We start from the raw sequence: 22,327 nt of genomic DNA, 5'->3' as shown, positions 1-22,327 counted from the left end.
TTCCACAGGTGCATGTTCATTAATTGTTTATGGTTCATTGAACAAGCATGGGAAACAGTGTTTAAACCCTTCACAATGAAGATCTGTGAAGTTATTTGGATTTTTACAAATTATCTTTGAAAGTCAGGGTCCTGAAAAAGGGACGTTTCTTTTATTGATGAGTTTAGTTGGGTTTTTTACAGAAATGCTTGGCGATCGACTAGGAATGCCTTGGAGATCGAACCAGTTGATCGCGATCGACCGGTTGGTGACCACTGCTCTAGAAAGTTGAGTGAAGTTAATTCTTGTGCTTCTCTCCGTGGGCTGATATTTCTTCTGCGCAGCATTCCTGCTTCTATATGGAGTAAATGTGGATAACCAGCTGTATCCTGTAGGCCAGTGGTTCTCTTTCTTGGTCCTGGGGACCCAAAGGGCTGCACATTTTTATTTTTGCTCTAGCACTACCAACCTGATTCAAATCATCAAAGCCTCATGATGAGTTGATAATTTGAATCAGCTGTGTAGTGCAAGGGCAAAAACAAAAATGTGCAGCCCTTCGGGTCCCCAGGACCAGGATTGAGAACTAGTGCTGCAGGCAACACAGTATTTTATGCAGTCCAAGCAAACTATCAATCAAAGGCCATAGGATATCAAGTATGAAACATGACTTTATTTTCAGTGTAAAGGACATTGTGTTCACTAATACATAAATGCCATCTACATGTAGAATACAAACTACATACATCATGATACACAACATCATGCATGCACTTTGATAACATTCATATATTACAACAATTAGTAATATGAATCTAAATGTTTGCATTATATCTTCTGCAATAAACTAGATGTTTTCATTCATTCAATCAGCATTGTTCTGTTTTTCACTAAATCAAATAGTCTGAGGACATACTGATTTTGTCAATTAAAACCTAAATGTAAATAAACAAATAGCAAATGTCGATAAACAACAGAACAGACCTTACTTCATGTGTTGACAACATATTGCATGCATTCTGTCCATTAGATTCAAAAAATAATAATAAAAGATTGTTCTGGCACTGTGAACAAAATAAGTATGACCTTATATGGCCAACCTAGTTAGAGTTTATCTATATTGCACCCTTCCCCCAAAATGTCCCCTTCAGTTATGTGGCAAAAAGACCCATAAGGTAAGAATACAATGCATGAAATGCATTTTGGACATAAATCATATTGTATCTAGTTCACATAACATTTCACATGAGAACCCATGCAATACTGTATATCATGGGTTTATTTATTAGCACCTATTGTATATTTGGTTATTTTCTACTAAAGGCTGTTTTCTCTGGATACATAATGGAAACAATTTTGCATAGACAGCAGGCAACATGTAATATTGTTACATCTTTTGAACAGACTGTAGTGAGTGAAATACCACTTAGATCGGACATCATCTTACTGTGTTTCTAAGTAGCTAAATATTTACAACAGGATTATAGGTGAATACTAACTTCATTATGTCTTATTATCAGAGTCCAGTCAATCTATCAACTCATTTCCTCTAGTCTGTCTACATTGCCTAAATAAAGGTTGGATGAAATAAATAGCCTGAGCAAATACTGTCAGTATTCTTACAAACATTGACATTATCACATACATTTACAATCTCAGGCATCAATGACTTCACAATAAAAAAAACATAATTATAAGGCACAACTTATCTTTCCTTGTCGGGACTCTCACCATAATAGTGTGTGACTCCCTGGCCATGCTAGTCGTTACCATGCTAGTCTTTAACCGCTCTAACATGCGTTTTATGTGCTTAGGTTCTTCTCAGTGACAGTGGGGAAACTACTATCTACTTATTAATAGCTCTTTGTCCATTAGGGCTCTTATCTGGTCCTTGGTTCCAAAACACTATGGTCTTGAATTCTAATACTCTACTGAAGTCTCCTACATAACCGAGTGTTCGGCCTGTCCTGTTCTGCTTGGTACTCTATCTACCAAGACTGATAGTTCAACTCAGTAGTGTTCCACCAGCTTGTTCCAGCCTTGACGACTCAACTTCTTCAATGGACAGCTGGTCAAGACAGTTCTGTGCTATGTGCCAGTCCTCCACGGTGAGGCAACAGACATACCAGCTCACTATTTGCCAGACTGTGCCACCTTGCCTGGTCGGAGCCAATCTCTCCAGGGGGACTGGGGCTTCTCTTGCCCAGCTTCAGAAGTCCAGGAGGCAGGGGAGGAGGAGGGCCGGTGGGGCCTGGTGGAGGAAGCTATGCTGGGTCTCCTCCAGAAGGACATGGAGTTGGAGGCAGGTTTCCTTTGGACCTGCTCCGACTGCTGCTGGGTCCTCAGCTGCTGGTTGATGATGGTCTGAATGTCGTCCTGAAGAAAATAAATAAAAACATTACACCTCTGTTGATAATGAGCCTCATTAGACTTCACATACATTTTAAATGCAAGAGCTGGATATAACAAGAGCTTAAATACACTTCAAGAGCTTAATTACAGTTCAAATACCATGATGTTGAAATTGTAGGAACGTTTCAAATCATCTCTATTGAACTGGTCAGTTACAGTGAATGTTGCCATGTCTTCATATGACCAACAGAGGGAGGTAGTCACCCAGCAGATGGCCTCGCACTAGCACCATGACTCAGCAGTAGACTAGAGTAGCAGAAAGATTCTTCTAGCCTTGGCCACCTGTCAATCTGTTCAGATCCCTTCAGTCCAAACTTAGGGGGCTGTTTAAAGGTTACCGTGTCCCTAACCCCAGTGGGGACACTACAGCTAAAGAGCAGTCTCTATGTAATACTAGAATTCTGACTCTGTGACCAAGGATTACGGTACATTTTCACTATTGGAGGTGCCCTAAAGACAATAGGCTTAATTAAACCAATGTTAATATTTACTCAGAGCTTATGAAAGTGCCCTAATCTGTTACTGGAGTGTGAAAGAGGGGCAGAGGAAGGGAGAGAAATAGAGATAGATAAAGTGAGACACAGAGACAGACAGAGAGCAAAAGACAGACAGACAGAGAAGGGGGATGATAGAAACAGAGACAGACAAAGAGACCGTGGAGACCCACCTGCCAAGCCTCTAGTTCCTGAGACAGCTCCAGCTTGCGTTGGATAGCCTCCAGCAGCTGGTTGTTCAGACACATCATGTCTTTCTTACTCCTCACCAGCTCCGCCTCCATCAGGTTCTTCCTGACATGATGAAACAGGGGGTCAAACACATGTTAAGTCACAGTGACATGATCATAGATTCATAGCAAACCAATGTGGAAAGCCCATGGCAATCTTCCAACGACAACTCAGCACAGGAACATATGTTACATTTACAGTACATATAAAATGGCAAGAACTATATATAAATGAAAACTGTCACTTTATGAATGCTAAATGCTGTTTGAAAATAACATTGAAGGAAATTACAACGAGTGAAAATTATTAAACGATAAAGCAGAAAATAACTAAATGATAAAGGCAAAACCACTTACTTAGCTATGGCCTCATCTCTGTCTCTGATGGCCTGTTGGGCCACCTCTTCTTCATCCTGTCTGTTTCCGAGCCTCAGCCTCAGCTCAGCATTCTCTTCCTGCAGCTGTGAGATCTAAAAGAGGGGAGAGGTCAGAGAGGAAATAGTGAACTGAAACCCTGGTCTGAGTCCAATACTAGCAACGCCAATGTATTGGGTTCAACTTCTGCTGTATCAAGAACTCATAACCAACATGACCACAAGGTAGAGCACAAACCCCACACACTAAGATGAGCCAACGTAACCACGACTGAAGCTGAGTATTCTGTTTCTGTGGTGCTTAGTTATGTACACTGTCAAATTAGGTTAAAATTACATTAGAGGGCATTGTTTCTAGCCTGGGGTGTTCTATTGACCTGCTACTCTATGAGTGAACACACAGGATCGGTGGGTGTTATGTTATAAAACAGTAGCTCATGGTATTTACTGGAAATTCAAAGCTGTAACCTGACTATCACTGTACTGAAAAACCACTCTCACTCTCTCTCCAGCCCAGCAACACAGAAACTCCTTTTATTGTGTCTAAATCTAAATCTCCATGGAACGCAGGCCTGACTGACACCTGATCTCTGTGTTAATGTCTGTCTCCTAGGAGATGAATCCAGCCTTTGTTGTCAGGGCCGGCAATTCATGTGGGAACCCGGACACAGTACTGAGGACTCAGGTAACTGAACAATGAGGTCTCTTACAGTCAGCTCAGCCCAGCACACAAGGTGCAAGGTGATTTAGTATTATCTATGTATCAGTGTTGACATTGGTCCTTTACCTGTTGTCCATCTAATATTCAGGTCGGTTCTCCAGTAGACGATGTTCATTTTCATGTTCTGTTAGTGCTTCTCGTTTCATCCTTTGGTTAAATTCCAGTTTTGTCTGATAGCATCATGATTTCACCAGTCAAGTTTCCCCTTTTCTCTCTATGACCAGTGTAGGCACTAAAACTAGGGGAGAGACTGCATTGTTTTGACAGGCACTTTCCCGGGAAGGTGGGTTTCCCAGTGGGAATAATAGACTGTGCCTGCTGTGATCTATGAAGCATTCAACATTACCAACCTGTCCTCTCCCAGATCCCCGCCACAGGCTCCTAACAACAACGCCTCAACAGAGATCCAAACCAAAAACCACAGCACTGACATAACTCCAAAGTCATCTGTCGTTACACAAAAGCACCTTACAGGTAAGGTAGACTGTTTTTTCTTTCTTTCTCCCAACAGAGCATACAGTATATTATCTATGGGGGAATTGAATAAAGGCTTTGGATTTAGGCCAGAAAGTCTATTCCTTTGCTGTGTTTTTTTGTTCTTCATTATTACTTTAGTGCCTTGTTGCATACAGGATGCATTTTTTTGTTGTTGAATATTTGTATTCTGTACATTTGTATTCTTCTTTTCACGCTGTCATTTAGGTCATTATTGTGGAGTCACTACAATGTTGTTGATCCATCCATATGGATAATTTTGTGTAGATCGACAACAAAAAAAATCACAATTAAATCTATTTCAATACCACTTTGTCATGCAGCAAAATGTGAAACAATCCAAGGGGGGTGAATACGTATAATACCTACTGCAGCTAACCTTTCGTCTTTTTCAACAAAGGTTCACAATAACTATACATAGTTTCCACAATTACATTAGCTTGTACTCTCATCATAAGGCTTCCCTGAAACGCTAACAAATTCCCCCCCCTAGTAAGGTCCTTCAAAATCTCACGGTTTTCCTTTACCGTAGTATTGTGCATGGTGACTTGTTGTTTTTGCTGCTCATTTAACGGCATATCGATTCGTGTGTCCCCCAATTCTTTGAGGGTGATCCCCCCCCCCAATAAATGCACTGTAATTTAAGCTTTTAAATTGTAAAGTTCTCTCTGCCTCATGCAAAAATTTATGGATTTGAATGGATGGGGATGGTAGGCACAGATCGACAAGCGCTTGTAACGCAGTTTTAGCACATTTTGGGATTTTAAGCATGAAAACCTTTTGACAAAAGCTTTATTTATTTATTTGATTTAAAAAATCTACCTTGCCTACCCTGTCTGCACATCACTGGCCTATTGTTAGAGTTAGTTAGCTTTCCCTGGTTGGTGGCTTGGTTTCCCGGATGACTCCTCACCTGAGGGATATGGGTGTGGTTGGCCAGTGCCTGAGCCACACCATGTAACTGGAGCAGCATGGCCTGTAGGTCTCCTTCCTCCTGACCTATAAACTCTGATCTCTCTGGAGTCTTCACTACCTGGATCAGGGGTCGCAGCAGCTCCAGGATAGACAGAACCTCCTGGGTCATCTATTGGAGAGAGAGAGCAGAAAGAACAGAGAAAGAGAGAGAGATGAGATTAAATCAAATTGTATTGGATAGTGTTTATAACAAAAACATTTGAACACAGGTAAACCTAAATTCAGCCACATATAACAAGCAGTAGCACTGTGGTAAAAAACTCATTGGAAAGACACTAACACTAATAACACTATGGTGTGTTAGGTCAATGAGTTCTGTATTATTTTAACACTACAGTGTGTGAATGTGTAGCTCAGCCTACATTATGACTACTCGTTTCCTCAGGTTTCAAAAGTGTCAAACTCATTACTGATGAAGAAAGGCAAAATAACAATAAAAGTGGGTTAACGTTATTAAAAAGTTGGTGATCCCATTTTCTTGAACTTGACACTTCCTAGGCCTAGATGACATCAGAGGAAGGAACTTTGTAGAGTGCTGTGTTCGTTATTTATAGCTCTCAATGATTGAGTTTTATACCTCATCTCACTACCTTAAGTCTTCCCTAGAGCTTTTAAGAGTCAAAGATCACTGTTTTTTTTCTTTGAGACTTCCATAGGTATAACCACTTTAACACAAAACCTGACTGAATGTGTTGGCTCTCTGACATTTAGAGGTAGAAAGATCCATCTAGCTTAGGTGATTCAACCAAGCAGGAAATGTAGGCTAGCGAATGACTCATGGGTGCACTAAAAGATCACAGTTTCCAGGTATGGAAGAAAACAAAGCAAAATAATGACAGAATCAGACAGTCAAAATTTATGTCTCTTTATTTCTCACCTTTTATGCTTGGTTTCAAGCATTCATTATCACTATGTTTTCTACAAATTGTAGGAGCTGTAATGCATTCACACCTCAGTAGCTAATGGCAAAGCTCTCGCAAATAATGTTCCCCTTGTTGTTTCTTTCTCTTTGAAGTCAGGACACACAAGTTAAGAAGTGTTCCTTTACAGAGGTACCATCACCAATAACATACCTAGAACGTTCTGTTGCTATGTATCATTCTTCCATTACAGTGTCATGGGAATATTTGAGCTCCATGTTTAACATATTTGGAGTTTCTGTAATACACATCATTGCCAGTGTTCAATTTCTGACACTCAAGGTGTCAGACTTGATGCTGAATGTTATGGATTATTCTCATATCTGTAGATAGTGATTGACGCCAGACTGGAGGGCAGAGGAAAAACGGATTATTCACGGTTTTATTGTATTGATGACATTCTATGGACACTATGTGATTCTGTAGAAGCTGACAAAGTCACTGCCTTTTTGCTTTAACTTCCTACAAGGCTAATGTTTACAGAACATTTGGTGCTGTGTGATTAGGATATAAAAGGGCCTGTCTCCAAGAGGCCAGTTATTTTCTCTGCTTCTGTGCTGGGTGGTGTCTCCCTGTTGCAACTTGTAATAAACCAGAAAAGACTGCTCTCCTTTTTGTTCACCTGGAAATGTCTATTACATACAGGCAGTGGACTTTGATTGCATGGTTGTGTATCTCTCTGTATCTTTCTAACACCTCATACTTTATATAATCTTAGAAAAAAAGGGTTCTATATGGAACCTAAAAGTGTTCTACCTGATATACAGTACCAGTCAAAAGTGTGGACACACCTATTCAAGGGGTTTTCTTTATTTTTACCATGTTCTACATTGTAGAATAATAGTGAAGACATCAAAACTATGAAATAATACATATGGAATCACGTAGTAACCAACAACAAAAAAGTGTTAAACAAATCAAATATATATATTATATGAGATTCTTCAAAGTAGTCACCCTTTGCCTTGATGACAGCTTTGCACACTCTTGGCATTCTCTCAACCAGCTTCATGTGGAATGCTTTTCCAACTGTCTTGAAGGAGTTCCCACATATGCTGAGCACTTGTTGGCTGCTTTTCCTTCACTCTGCAGTCCAACTCATCCCAAACCATCTCAATTGGGTTAAGGTCGGGTGATTGGGGAGGCAAGGTCATCTGATGCAGCTCTCAATAACTCTCCTTCTTGGTCAAATAACCCTTACACAGCCTGGGGGAAAAAAAATTATAGTCCCACTAAGTACAAACCAGATGGGATGGTGTATCGCTGCAGAATGCTGTGGTAGCCATGCTGGTTAAGTGTGCCTTGAATTTTAAATAAATCACTGACAGTGTTACCAGCAAAGCACCCCCACAGCTCCTCCATGCGTCATGGTGGGAAGCACACATACGGAGATCATCCGTTCACCTACTCTGCGTCTCAAAGACACAGCGGTTGGAACCAAAAATCTCAAATTTGGACTCATCAGACCAAAGGACAGATTTCCTCTGGTCTAATGTCCATTACTCAGGTGTTTTGCCCCAAGCAAGTTTTTTCTTCTTATTGGTGTCCTTTAGTGGTTTATTTGCAGCAATTCGACCATGAAGGCCTGATTCACACAGTCTCCTCTGAACAGTTGATGTTGAGATGTGTCTGTTACTTGAACTGTAAAGCCTTTATTTGGGCTGCAATCTGAGGTGCAGTTAACTTTAATGAACGTATCCTCTACAGCAGAGGTAATTCTTTGGTCTTCCTTTCCTGTGGCAGTCCTCATGAGAGCCAGTTTCATCATAGTGCATGATGGTTTTTGCCATAATATGGACTTGGACTTTTACCAAATAGGGCTATCTTCTGTATATCACCTTTACCATGTCACAACACAACTGATTGGCTCAAATGCATTAAGAAGGAAAGAAATTCCACAAATGTACTTTTAACAAGGCACACCTGTTAATTGAAATGCATTTCAGGTGACTACCTCATGAAGCTGGTTGAAAGAATACCAAGAGAGTGCAAAGCTGTCACCAAGGCAAAGGGTGGCTACTTTGAAGAATCTCAAATATAAAATATATTTTGATTTGTTTAACACTTTTTTTGTTACTTCATGATGCCATATGTGTTATTTAATAGTTTATGTCTTCACCATTATTCTACAATGTAGAAAAATAGTAAAAATAAAAAAAAACCTGGAATGAGTAGGTGTGTTCAAACTTTTGACTGGTACTGTATGTACTAAGACTATGTGATGTATCAAGGGTATTAACCCAGGATATGTGCGCTAACCTTTTGTCTCTTATTTCTGAAGAACTCTTTTAGGTTCTAGATAGCACCTTTTTTTCTAAGAGTATAAAGATATAGATCATAACAATCTTGGCCACTAACTCTGACCATGATGTATGTACCAACAGTATTAACCCAGGATAAGTGTGCTAACCCTTGCCTTTGTCCTGGGTTCCCTGTCTCTTATGTCCCATGTCTTCTAATTTCTATAGTGTTACCTGTTCTCTGTCATGGCCCAGGCCCATGGTGTCTAGACTGGTCTCCAGCTCAGACAGTAGGGATGTGTTTCCATGGTTACTCCTGTCCTGCAGGTAGACCTCCTCCTGCAGCTCCTCCACCTGGACCTGAAGCTGCTGGGAACGCCCCCTCGCCGCCGCAGCCTCCTGCCATGCCTCCGCCAGCTACACACAGAGAGAGGGGCACACACACACAAAAACATAGAGATAAACGCACACAAAGAGAGATACATAAGGTCTGGTCAACGTCATCTAAAATCAACCACATTATGCACACATATTGAGATTCAGATCCCATCAGTTTGACTATTGAAAAGCAGATGTAGCTCTAGAGACACACAAGTATACATAACATGCCAATGTCATCCATAAATCACATATTACACAATATGTGCACTATATCAACATACAGTGCTATTGGAAAAGCTATGTAAAAAATGTAAACTGCCATTCAACCACTGTGAAATCCTAACATGCCAGATTCCAGCCTGGTGCAGAAACTCCACTACGGCACGTGTGGAATCCAGCCTTACAAGTTGAAATGACATGTGACAATGGGAGGGATGAGTCTATTTTAAAGCAAAACCTTCCATAGATCAGGGGTTCCCAAACTTTTTATTCTGCACGCATGCACCACATCTCTTTCTATGGGCAAAAGCACTGTTCATGACACAAACTGTTCACACCCCTCTGGTCAGTGGAGAGAATTTTGCAGGTTTAAAATGTATTTTGTCATGGGGTGCAAAGAAAATGTTGCAGTTTTAAAGCAAATTTTCTTGCAATTCTATACATTTTTATATCTGTTATGCGTATTCATGTGATATTTGAGTGACAACAAAATACAGCAATATCTATGGGCTAAAAAAGCGAGTGGAAATTACGCTGCTATTAAACCCCAATTACCACAGTGTATCCCAGGGTCACTTAGGCAACTTTGCGCTATTGACGTGATATTAATGAGTAAACAAGGAGAAAGATAACAAAACTAAAAATTGTGTATGTTTACCTGTTGGCTCTGCTGCTGGTTGTGTTGGTCCTGTAGAGCTAAGCGTGTGTGTAGGGAGGCCAGTCTGTCACGTAGGTCTGCGTTCTCCTGACACACACTCTCCAGCTGCTCCTCTAGAGCCTGCTCCTTCTGGGACAGACGCACCACCTGGACACACACAAGGGGTGAGATAAAGTAAGTGTGTGTGTGTGTGTGTGTGTGTGTGTGTGTGTGTGTGTGTGTGTGTGTGTGTTTAACAATCCTTGTGGGTATCAGTCCTTACAAGGTTAGTAAAACATGTTGCCAGTCGCCAAGAGGAGAAACGCTATTTTAGGTTTACGGATTAGGCTTAAAGGTTAGGTTTACAAATAGGATTAGAATTAAGGTTAGGGTTAGGTATTGTTTTAGGGTTTGTGGTTAAGGTTAGGCTTAGGGTTAAGGTTAGGTTAAGAGTTCAAGTTAGGGTTAAGGGGTTAAAGAAAATAGGATTTTGGATGGGAATAGATTATTTGGTCCCCACAAGGATAGCAATACAAAACTGTGTGTGTGTGCATAGCCTACCTGCTCCCTCATGGCACTAAGCATCTCCTCCTCCTGTGGTCTGTTGTGTTGGCCTTTCTGTTGAAGCTCCTGTTTCAGGGTCTGCAGCTCACTGGTCATCGCCCTCTCCACCTCCATTGCCTAGACCGCAACACAGACAGACACCAAGAACAGGAGAGAGGTATTAGATGTACATACAGAGAAACAGGGCAGACAAGAGAAAAGGGCACCAGGTTCAGGAGACGAAAAAATCTGAGACTAAGTTACTAGATATTAGATCCAGAGATAAATATCTAAAATAGGTATATAGGTAAATAGGTATAGATATATGAGGAAGTGTAATATAAAATCATAGATATTAAATAAGTGAATCTGTATTATTGGTTGCTGTGAGCTATGCTGTAAATGGAAAACTAAGATCACATACTACAGTCAGAGCAATGGTTCTTGCCTCCAGCACATGTGCTTATGTTTTCGTCATAACAAAACAACTCAAAACTTCTCTCCGTGGGACAGTTGTTCCATTAACTACAAGATGGCACAGTAAGCAATTATTGACATATGCCTAAACTCTTAGGGGGAAAAAGTGTTATCTAGAACCTAAAAGGGTTACGGTTAGAGTCTTTTGCTGTCCCCATAGGATAACCCTTTGAAGAAACCTTTTTGGTTCCAGGTAGAACCCATTGCACAGAGGGTTCTACAGGAATCCAAAAGAGCTCTACCTGAAACCAAAAAATGGTTTGCCTATTGGAACAGCCGAAGAACCCTTTCGGATCCCTTTTTTCTAAGAGTTTACCGAAACTTTTGAGGAAAGTTTTTTCCCTTACTAAAAAGGTTATATGCCATAGGTTCCAATGTAGAACTCATTGGAACAAAACAAAAACATTTCCAAATACAAAAGTGAGAGAGACAGGAATGTATTGGCACTGTGCCAGTTCTTTGGCCCCCTAACCCCTACCCCCAAACACACACACACCCCTGGCCCCCCTGACTCAGCAGTATGGCAGGCCCATGTCAGCTCCCATCACACACACAGACGCACACACAATACAGGATGAAAGGGTCACAGCAGATGGAGCAACTGGGGAATCTTGGTCTTGGCAGTGACATCCCCATGCCACGTTAGGCACAGAACATTGGGGATGTTACTGGGGGGGGGGGGGGGGGGGGGGGGTGCATGGAGGCTGGGGTAGTTGAATGACCATTGACAGACAGAAACAAAAACAGAGGGCATGTAGCCACACACTGTAGGGGGAGTGGCAAGGATGCACGTTTGCATCAATCTACCCCAGAGTCCCGTCCATGGCTTATCTTGGCCCGACTATGGAAAATGGAGTGAGCGGTCCATTAGGAATCCACAGAGAGACACTCCACTTGTTAGGGACACAAAATCAAATAAAACAACCCATAAAACAACCCCCCCCCCCCAGCTCCAAGACTACATTGTGATGCACATAGCAGCTGACCTCTACCGCAGTAGTAGAACCCAAGGGTCTTCTCAGAGTGGTGGGACAAAGTATAGCATTCCCTTGGGGTGGGAGGGGTCATAGATAGCAGTAGCACAAACATCATATGATGAACCCTCTCCAATGATGGATCTTCCTAGCGCTTCCCTCTCTAAGTGGTGTGACGCTGTCTGAGTCAAAGGTCAAACAAGGGTGTCTAATTCTACATAAACATAAAATCAGGAGTGAGGGATATAACAGGTGTCATCACCATGGAAATCATCATGTTGGTTGGTGTCTAAATCTAAAGTTGAAAACCTTAGCTAAACCCTTAGTGGTTGAATATATTTTTCACCTGTAGAATGGCATGATTCATCACACCAGTGATCAAAATAAATATTTTTCACTTCCTTGTTTGAGACATGTGCACTGGTTTATTTCCTTATGTTGGAAAAATAAATGACTTCCTTGAAGGCCTTTTCCTGTAACTTAGATTGGACAATAATGTCATTTCTGAAAAGGTACTACCAAACAGAGAGATAGGCTACACATTTAATCAACCAAGAGTTGTTCTCAATTCCAGCTTATGAAACTGTAAACGTTCTCCCTTTAGAGTAACACATCCCTTCACTAAAAATATGTCTACATCATGTTATTTCAATGCAAGTGTTTGACTTGAGCTTTCACAGAAAATATGTATGAATTACACTAGAACTAACAGAAGTGAATGCTAGACTCTGGGTGAAGCATTGTTCACAGAGGAATAATGATTAGGCATTCTATGTAACAGTGAGGCCAAGATCCATCAATACTTTTCTATCATCTGCATGTTCAAGTTGAAAACTGCTGATGGGATAGAGAATCAAACAATAACAATTACACTGCCAGAGAGTCATAGATTGTCAAAATACTACTCTCACACTCAACTATTTGAATAACATTCATAGATACAGCAAAACCTGATAACGAACCAGTCACTGACTGGCGAAGATCAACATAGTTTTCACACTTCCTTCACAACCAAGGTGAACAACAACAGTAAGCATTTCTAGTGGTCTTTAGAAATACACTACATGTCCAAAAGTATGTGGACACCTGCTTGTCTTACTTCTCATTCCAAAATTGGGCATTAATATGGAGTTGGTCCACCCTCCACTCTTCTGGGAAGGCTTTGCACTAGATGTTGGAACATTGCTGCAGGGACTTGCTTCCATTCAGCCACAAGAGCATTAGTGAGGTAGGGCACTGATGTTGGGCGATTAGGCCTGACGCGCAATCGGTGTTCCAATTAATCTCAACGGTGTTCAATGGAGTTGAGGTCAGGGCTCTGTGCAGGCCAGTCAAGTTCTTCTACACCGATCTCGACAAACCATTTCTGTACGGACCTCGCTTTGTACGGACCTCGCTTTATGGGGCATTGTCATGCTGAAACAGGAAAGGGCCTTCCCTGAACTATTCTCACAAAGTTGGAAGCACAGAATCGTCTAGAATGTCATTGTATGCTGTAGCCTTAAAATATTCCTTCGCTGGAACTAAGGGGTCTAGCCCGAACCATGAAAAACAACCCCAGACCATTATTCCTTCTCCACCAAACTTTACAGTTGGCATTATGCATTGGGGCAGGTAGCATTCTCCTGGCATCTGCCAAACCCAGATTCAATTTGATGAACTGACTTGTTGGAAAGGTAGGCACCCTATGACGGTGCCATGTTGAAAGTCACTGAGCTCTTCAGTAAGGACATTCTGTTTCCAATGTTTGTCTATGGATATTGCAAGGCTGTGTGCTCAATTTTATACACCTGTCAGAAACGGGTGTGGATGAAATAGCCGAAACCACTCATTTGAAGGAGTGTCTACATACTTTTGTATATATAGTGTATGTATTAGCTGAAATGGATATCCGTTTTCCTGGCTGTGTGACCATAGGTCAAGGTTATATATTGGAGTGCTCACACTCCTAGGCTGACTGTCTGGTAACCTCTCTCCCCCAGAATACGGTCATGCTCTGGCTAAGCTCACACACTAGAGTTAGGGCCATCAGACCCTAGTACTATAGAACCACTTCTACCAAACATACAGTCCCACCCAGACACTGCTGTACACAGACTCTATTGATATCTCTTTTTAGGTTCACTGATTGCATCGTTATATACACCCCCCCCCCCCCCCCCCACTCTCTCACACACACACTCACCATGCCAGGCAGTGCTGCACACCTGGAGAGAGGGGTACCACCACCGTTCACTACCGCGTCCGGTAAGAAGATGTCAGCGAGAAACACTCTTTAAACCTTTCCTCTCCGCAAGAACAGCGTTTGTACTACTCTCTAGCTGTTCTTTTACGTTTACATTTCCAGAGAACTCAGTCACCCACGGTGGAAGCCAGCCAGCAGAAAGAACCCACTTCTCTCCACTTCCTCCTCCTCCAGAACTCAGATTGAGAGATAGCTCCTGTAAATAGACCTTTTCCTGCCCGTTTTGGGGGACTGTGAGTGATAAATAGAAGAGATTTCCTCTACACAGGGTGGAGTGACAATTATGGTTCCTCTATCTGAACTGAAGACTACTGAGGAGTCAAAAGGAGGTTGTTCTTTTTTCCATTGCCTTATGTCTGTGCACTGGACTGGAGTTAGATATTCAACTTCCATGCTTACTACAGCCAGGTGGTTAGTCATGTGTTTCATTAACTGTAAGTTTACGTCACGATCATAACATTCGGCAATACAAAACAACACCCTTGTGGTAAGTTTGTAGAGCACTAGTCTAGCGGCCCACTCAAGGTTGCTAGCCTAGTACACAAGAGACTGTTAATTTAGCCAATAAGCTCAACTGTACCTACAAAACTGATAAGAGACTGTAAAATACCTTATTAATCGCAATGGCAAGCTTCCAGTCTTAGGTACAGCATTTATAGGGATAACCCAGGACCTCACCAGTACAAACAGGTGTCATAGTGTTAATATTAAGTATCATTGTGGATATAGTTCTAATAAAGTAAACATGAGTCACATTGAAGCATGGACATGACTGCATACTGAGTACAGGACATTGACAGCTGTGGTTTTCCCATCACGTGGTCTAGGGGTTTTCTACATGTCATAGCCACATGGCTCAGTATATAATTAACTCACCCACTTATTCCAGCGATGATTGATACAATTCAAAGACCAATTCCAGATATGAGCCTTTTTCAACCTTCCACTGATGTCTCCCTGCTTTGAAGACTTATCGAGTCTCAAAACAAATTATTTCAGTTCCTACTCCATATTCTTCTTTACAAAATGTTGGCGTCCATTCCTATAGCCCCCCAGCTGGATGTTTTGCCTTTAGGCAAAGTACCTTAATGACTTATTAATGTAATAACAACCTGACCTGAACTGATCCTGAACTGCTGAGGTGGGTTTTCTCTTAATCTATGGTTAATCTAGATTTTTATCTACATATTAATGCTTATATGTACTGTCTGTGTATTACTTACTAGCTACTATTATTATGTATTACCTAATATCTGTGGCCTTGCTTTATACAGCGTTGGTCTTTGTACATTACATTTATTTTCAGTAGGTAGATTGGGTAACACCCCACCTTATCTGATGTTGGCTCTAACCCCAGGCATAGCTTGAGTGGTTAGGTTACAATGGCTATATTTTCTTTACTTATGCCTTAATAGAGAAATATTTTAATGTGTCACTTTATATGGTCAAAAAAAAAAAAAAAAGGGTTTTATGTACGTCATTCCTAAAAAGGCTAGCGTCAAAACATTAGCCTTCCTTGCCGGGCTTATTGCTAGTGAATTAAATAAGTTTTGTTTTCTTCCATTTGGTGCTTAATGAACATGGCCCAGGTGTGAAGGGGTGGTATGTACTCACTGTGCTGAGCTGTTCTCTGAGGCACTGGGTGTGTTCTGCGTGTTCCTCCTGGGCCCTGGTCTTGTCCCTGTCTGCGTCGGTCAGGGCCTGGGACAGCCTGTCCACCTGGCCACTCAGATCCCTCACGTCTTTCTCCAGGTCCACAACCTGGCTCACCCACCCAGACTGGCACCCCTCCAGCTTCACCTGCAGATCGTGCCTGCCCTGCTCCAGCTCCTGTGGGCAAAACATAACAGATGGGCACAATTAATGCGTGCCAATGGGGGTCTCTTTGGTCTGTGATTAGGAGACTGGTACCATTGCTCGATCATTTTAATCCATGAAATGAATAAATTAGAAAATCTAAGAGTATTTGTGCAGTAGCTGTTACTGTGTACTTATTGAAGCAAGGTGATGCATACTTGGTATTTCACCAGTCTAGTACACCCCTGCTATCTTTTTATTGTATCTATAAACTCTTTAGAGCACATAGCATCAAAGTCCAGACATGGTAGATTAGACTATGACATAACCACAGGCCTGTATTATACTTCATGTAAGGTAATAGAAACTATCATTATTTCATAATAGTACACCAATAAAACAGCTTGGCAACTGGCTTATATCAATATCCATGTTCTTGCGCCTCCGAGGCCTAGACAGCCCTACATTAAATCTATCCAGCCCCACAGACAACAGTAAAATGGTCTCTGAAACATCTGTCTCCTAATGTGGATCCATCCCTGGCTGCTACAGACACTTATTGGATCTACATGTAGAAGAGCTACAGCCATCTCTGGGAAGCTTATTCAATTCCATACAGCGTAGCAGTAAGAGAAACAGTGTAAATCTGAGAGACTGGGTGGTAACCGCAACTACATTACTTCATGATGGCCAGTTAATTTCAATGCTGAACTGGGGAAATATTCCTGAAGACGAGAGTAATGGTCTAACATACTTATATGGCTCTTCTTTTTGTGGCCAATATTCGACACTGAGCAAGCCAGGGATACTTATAGACTCTATCTGGAGAGGATTCACATACCCGACTGGGCATATTATGCTTAATGTTTTTGCTACATATTCAGACCTTGTGAGAGTGAAAGGGATACGAACTGCAGATGCTGCATGTGCCATCCCTCAGAGCTTAAAGATAAACACCCTCACACATTGGTGATTTTAGCATGTAAATCTTTGTGGGGCAAACTCCCTCCAAATGTTTGTAGATGCATGCCAGCAAAGCCACTACACAACACTAAGCAATGCATTAACTGGACTACATCGGTGACAAACAGTGCCCACAAACTGTTAGGGCCTACATAAAGCTGCCCCAACAGCAGTCCTAATACATTACCACTGTTACACCTGGCTATCAGCAGAGCCTTGTCTGGCAGAGAAAAAGTTCATTCAGCCTCATCCACCGCCTTCTAAAAAACATAGCTGATATGGCTGACTTGCTTAAACAAACGTGGGTTCTACTGACAATTGAGATTTACAAACTATGACATAAAGGGACGACAGCTTCATTAAATAGTACCGGGCAAAACATCAGTCTCAACGTCAACAGTGAAGAGGCGACTCCGGGATGCTGGCCTTCTAGGCAGAGTTGCAAAGAAAAAGCCATATCTCAGACTGGCCAATAAAAAGAAAAGATTAAGATAGGCAAAAGAACACAGAGGAAATCTGCTTAGAAGGCTAGCATCCCAGAGTCATCTCTTCACTGTTGATGTTGAGACTGGTGTTTTGCGGATACCATTTAATGAAGCTGCCAGTTGAGGACTTGTGAGGCGTCTGTTTCTCAAACTAGACACTCTAATGTACTTGTCCTCTTGCTCAGTTGTGCACCGGGGCCTCCCACTCCTCTTTCTATTCTGGTTAGAGCCAGTTTGCACTGTTCTGTGAAGGGAGTAGTACACAGCGTTGTACGAGATCTTCAGTTTCTTGCCAATTTCTCGCATGGAATAGCCTTCATTTCTCAGAACAAGAATAGACTGACAAGTTTCAGAAGAAAGTTCTTTGTTTCTGGCCATTTTGAGCCTGTAATCAAACCCACAAATGCTGATGCCCCAGATACTCAACTAGTTAAAAAGAGGCCAGTTTTATTGCTTCTTTAATCAGATCAACAGTTTTCAGCTGTGCTAACATAATTGGGGTTTCTAATGATCAATTAGCCTTTTAAAAGGATAAACTTGGATTAGCTAACACGATGTGCCATTGGAACACAGGAGTGATGGTTGCTGATAATGGGCCTCTGTATGCCTATGTAGATATTCCATATTCGAGCTACAATAGTCATTTACAAAATTAACAATGTCTACACTGTATTTCTGATCAATTTGATGTTATTTTATTGGACAAAAAAATTGTTTTTCTTTCAAAAACAAGGACATTTCTAAGTGACCCCAAACTTGAATGGTAGTGTATGTACAGACAAGATTAAATCAAGAAAAGTCTGATGGGTGACAATATTAGCCTATCACTTGTGAATTATATATTATTGCTTGTGAATGATGCCCAGCATAAGAGACAATGCCTTTATCAAATCACAGTCGTACACCTCATGTAGCCAATTCCATAGGCCTATATGATTCAATTAGGTTTGTATCACAACTAAAGTGGCCAAATAACTTCTGAAAATTAAGCACATTAATTCACTTTACAAGGGGTGTAGATCTAACTGGCATACATAAGCAGCGTGTGAGTTTCAAGTTTGTTGAAGATAATTTTCACCATAAAATGCACCTTTATAATAAAAGCATTAGATGCATAATCACATTTGCGGTCACTTTGATAATGGTGTTTTCTGATAATGGAACATTCGCGCTTATAGCCTACTACCATGCACACATTGCTGTGCTTATAATGTGAAGAAATAGCCTAATAGTTTAACAACATTTTAAGCTAAACGTTATGATCTGTTGCGTCAGTCACGTTGCGTAAAAAACATTTTTTTGATGCTACTGGTTGTACAACAGTCCCAGACTATGTTTGGAAAATGTATTTCTTGCACAGAATAGGTCAACCTTTGTACTATGGTGATAGTAGATTGACATAGGCTAGTGCTTTTGCTGTTCGTTAGGCCTACTCATCTTGTTGGCTGACGAAAAGTAAATGTGGACAGTTCTTCCAATATCTTCAATATGCACCTCAGAATTGGATAAGGACATGCACCTTTACTTGTAGCCTGTGAGAAAGAACCGATCACGTGACATATTTTCTATTCTGTACAGGCTTCCTTCTGTTCACTCTGTCAATTAGGTTGGTATTGTGGAGTAATTACAATGTTGATCCTCAGTTTTCTCCTATCAGAGCCATTAAACTCTGTAACTGTTTTAAAGTCACCATTGGCCTTATGGTAAAATCCCTGAGCGGTTTTCTTCCTCTCCAACAACTGAGTTAGGAAGGAGGCCTGTATCTTTGTAGTGACTGGGTATATTGATACACCATCCAAAGTGTAATTAACAACTTCACCATGCTCAAAGGGATATTCAATGTCTGCTTTTTTTCCCCCATTACCCATATACCAATAGGTGCCCTTCTTTGCGAGTCATTGGAAAACCTCCCTGGCCTTTGTGATAGAATTTGTGTTTGAAATTCACTGCTCGACTGAGGGACATTACAGATAATTGTATGTGTGGGATACAGAGATGAGGTAGTCATTCAAAAATCATAAAACACTATTACTTAAACACTATTATTGCACACATAATGAGTCCCTACAATTCATTATGTGACTTGTTAAGCACATTTTTACTCCTTAACTTAAAGTATTTAGGCTTGCCATAACAAAGATATTGAATAGTTATTGCCTCATTATAGTTACATTTCAGCTTTTCATTAAATGTGTAAATAATTCCACTTTGGTATTATGAGGTATTGTGTATAGGCCAGTGACCAAATTATCAATTTAAGCCATTATAAATTCAGGCGCTAATGCAACAAAATGTGGAAAAAGTCAAGGGTGTGAATATTTTCTGAAGGCACTGTATATACTTTCCTCTCATGGTGGGTGCCATTTACTGAATATATCTCTGTGCTGTTCTAATGAGATGTCCATATTAATTGGCAAACCTGTGAGGGAAAGGGAGGGGAGCGGGTTCGTGGAACTCAGGCTTATCACAAAAACACAAAAGAGCTTTTCAGAGAGCAGAGAAAGAGTGCATTGTGTGTAATAAAATTGGTCTTTGTTTTCCGAGGAAGCTCAGGCTCAGTACATTCTTATGACATCTCATTTGAAGAGGGAAGAGCTAGCCTCCTTAGATCCTGATCATATGGTGGTAGCCAACTAAGAATACTAGATCCATCCATCCACCTATGATATCTTAGTGAATATTATCAAAGGTGAACCTGAAGTATGGTATTTTGGGTTAAATTGTGCTGCTTTATAATGTACTATTTATACAGTATATTCTATTATAAAAGACTTGCATGATGTAAAGACTTGTTTGTTGTTATTTCCCTTGTTTGATATGCCAACACCTAGCAAATAAAATAAAATAGTATTGGTCATGCACACGTTTTGCCGATGTAATTGCAGGTGCAGCTAAATGCACCGTATATCAATGGCTGTTAACATAGTCAAAACATTGGTTGATACTGTGACTTGCTCTGTCTGGAATGATTATCAGCATGCCAGAGTAAAATCCAGTATCCTACTTAACTATAATGTTATAATTCTCTCAGTTATTAAGTTAATTGTCACACATTTTCTGATGCTTAGTCAGCACAGAAATGTAAAGAAAATTAGAAAAGCCTACCCTAAATAAATAACAATTATAAACTCTTTCGAAAGAATCTTGAACAATATTTTACAAATTGACTCATTGCGTAGGCCTACTTCTCAAGATCCAAATTGGATGCGCTTGTGAATCATGTTATAATTTCTATGAAGATAGGAACAAGCGCGCATTTGACACATTCACAAACTTCATCATAATCGTACAACACAATAGGTTTCTTTGGACTCTTCTCTCTTACCTCAAGTTTGTCTGCATACTGTTCATGAAGTTTGTCGCTCTGATCCTTCAACTGACGATTTTCCAAAAGCAATGTATTTCCCAGCTGGGCCGCCAAAATGACGTCTTTCTCCTTTTGTTTCAAAGCAGCTAAAAGTTCATTGGGGTCTTGATAATCAGATATTTCTAACGCATCATAATCAAAATAAAAATCATCCTCCAATTCCACTTCCATCTTCTTCGGTTTGAAACTCCATTTACCAACTCGATCCATACCTCCTGATTTTATGGAAATAGCCTAATAATACTATTTGATATTTATTGTGGCATATTTGTAATTCAGTTTCATTTCAATAACTATTTAGCGGTTGCCTAAGCCCCTGTGTATGCTTTACCACAGCCTATGTGCGAATGAACCTGTAGTTTGACAAGCCGGTCTCTCCAGTATGATGCGAGTGAAAGTAGGCTGGTCCCCAGGGAATCCATAGCATCTTAAACCTGCGCGTCCAAATCGTACACATTATATTAGGAAATCTGTCGTTATGAACACATATGAATATGGTGGTCTCAGTTTTTGAATAGTACTTTTAAGATAAATTGGGCTGAACATTTCTTAAAGATTCCAACTTCAATTTGGAAATTCATCCCTTATTATATCTTCTCCTGTTTTGGTTGCTTTAATTTGATGTTACTTTGTAACTGTAAAATTGATAAGATTCCTACAAAATAATCTGCTTTTCATGGACAAGTATTCTTAGCGTGGTTGTTAATATATAACAGGTGGGTAAACTTTTTGGCTTGAGGGCCACATCAGGATTTTCAAAGGGACGCATTTTTTGGGGGACCAATTGTTTGTTAAAATCAATTTGCAGGGCCTCTCGTGTGGCGCATCAGTCTAAGGCACTGCATTGCTTGAGGCGTCACTACAGACCCAGGATCGATCCCAGTCCGTGTCACAGCTGGCCGTGATTGGGAGACCCATGAGGCGCCGCACAATTGGCCCAGCGTTGTCCGGGTTAGGAGAAATGGCGCCAGGGCAGAAGGCAGACGTTTTACGTGCCCCCAAACTATTGTGTTTTTTTTTGTTTGTTTATCTGCGTTGTTTGTAACTTATTTTTTTACATAATGTTGCCGCGACCATCTCTTATGACCGAAAATAACTTCTAGACATCAGCACTGAGATTACTCACCACGGACTAGCAGAATCCTTTTTCTTCTTTCACAACTCTGACGAGCCTAAGACGGAGGATATACGACTCCCTCCGGAACAGGCCCCGACGCCAGTGATCGAAGTGAAGAGGCGGCGGAGAAAGAGAGGCCGGAGGGCGGGCTGTCTTCTGAGGAGTAGGCAGCGATTGAATAAACCTCCACTCCCCCCAATTCTGCTCGCAAACATGCAATATTTGGACAATAAAATGGCAGAGTTATTGGGAAGATTAAACTACCAACGAGACATTAAAAACTGT

At 41.0% G+C, this 22,327-nt stretch overlaps 1 protein-coding gene across 2 annotated transcripts; it reads right to left on the bottom strand.

The window, feature by feature from the left end:
• Positions 1-627: 627 nt before the first annotated feature.
• si:ch211-235m3.5 (BICD family-like cargo adapter 1) lies at positions 628-21,317 on the bottom strand. Of its 2 annotated transcripts, XM_021587918.2 has the most exons (9): positions 20,884-21,317; positions 15,928-16,143; positions 10,636-10,755; positions 10,096-10,242; positions 9,072-9,254; positions 5,616-5,786; positions 3,470-3,582; positions 3,056-3,176; positions 628-2,352 (listed from the first exon to the last, which is right to left on the bottom strand). In XM_021587918.2, exons 1-9 carry the CDS (start codon positions 21,133-21,135, stop codon positions 2,110-2,112), a joined length of 1,566 nt encoding a protein of 521 aa, XP_021443593.2. In that variant the 5' UTR covers positions 21,136-21,317; the 3' UTR covers positions 628-2,109. The 2 variants fall into 2 exon arrangements, with proteins under 2 accessions (XP_021443593.2, XP_021443594.2); XM_021587919.2 differs by lacking the exons at positions 15,928-16,143; positions 20,884-21,317 and adding an exon at positions 14,254-14,830.
• Positions 21,318-22,327: the final 1,010 nt, after the last annotated feature.

This window comes from Oncorhynchus mykiss, chromosome 27, assembly GCF_013265735.2.
Source record: "Oncorhynchus mykiss isolate Arlee chromosome 27, USDA_OmykA_1.1, whole genome shotgun sequence".
NCBI lineage: Eukaryota > Metazoa > Chordata > Actinopteri > Salmoniformes > Salmonidae > Oncorhynchus > Oncorhynchus mykiss.
Note: the sequence above shows the minus strand (reverse complement) of the source record. Positions and strands in the feature narration are given on the sequence as shown.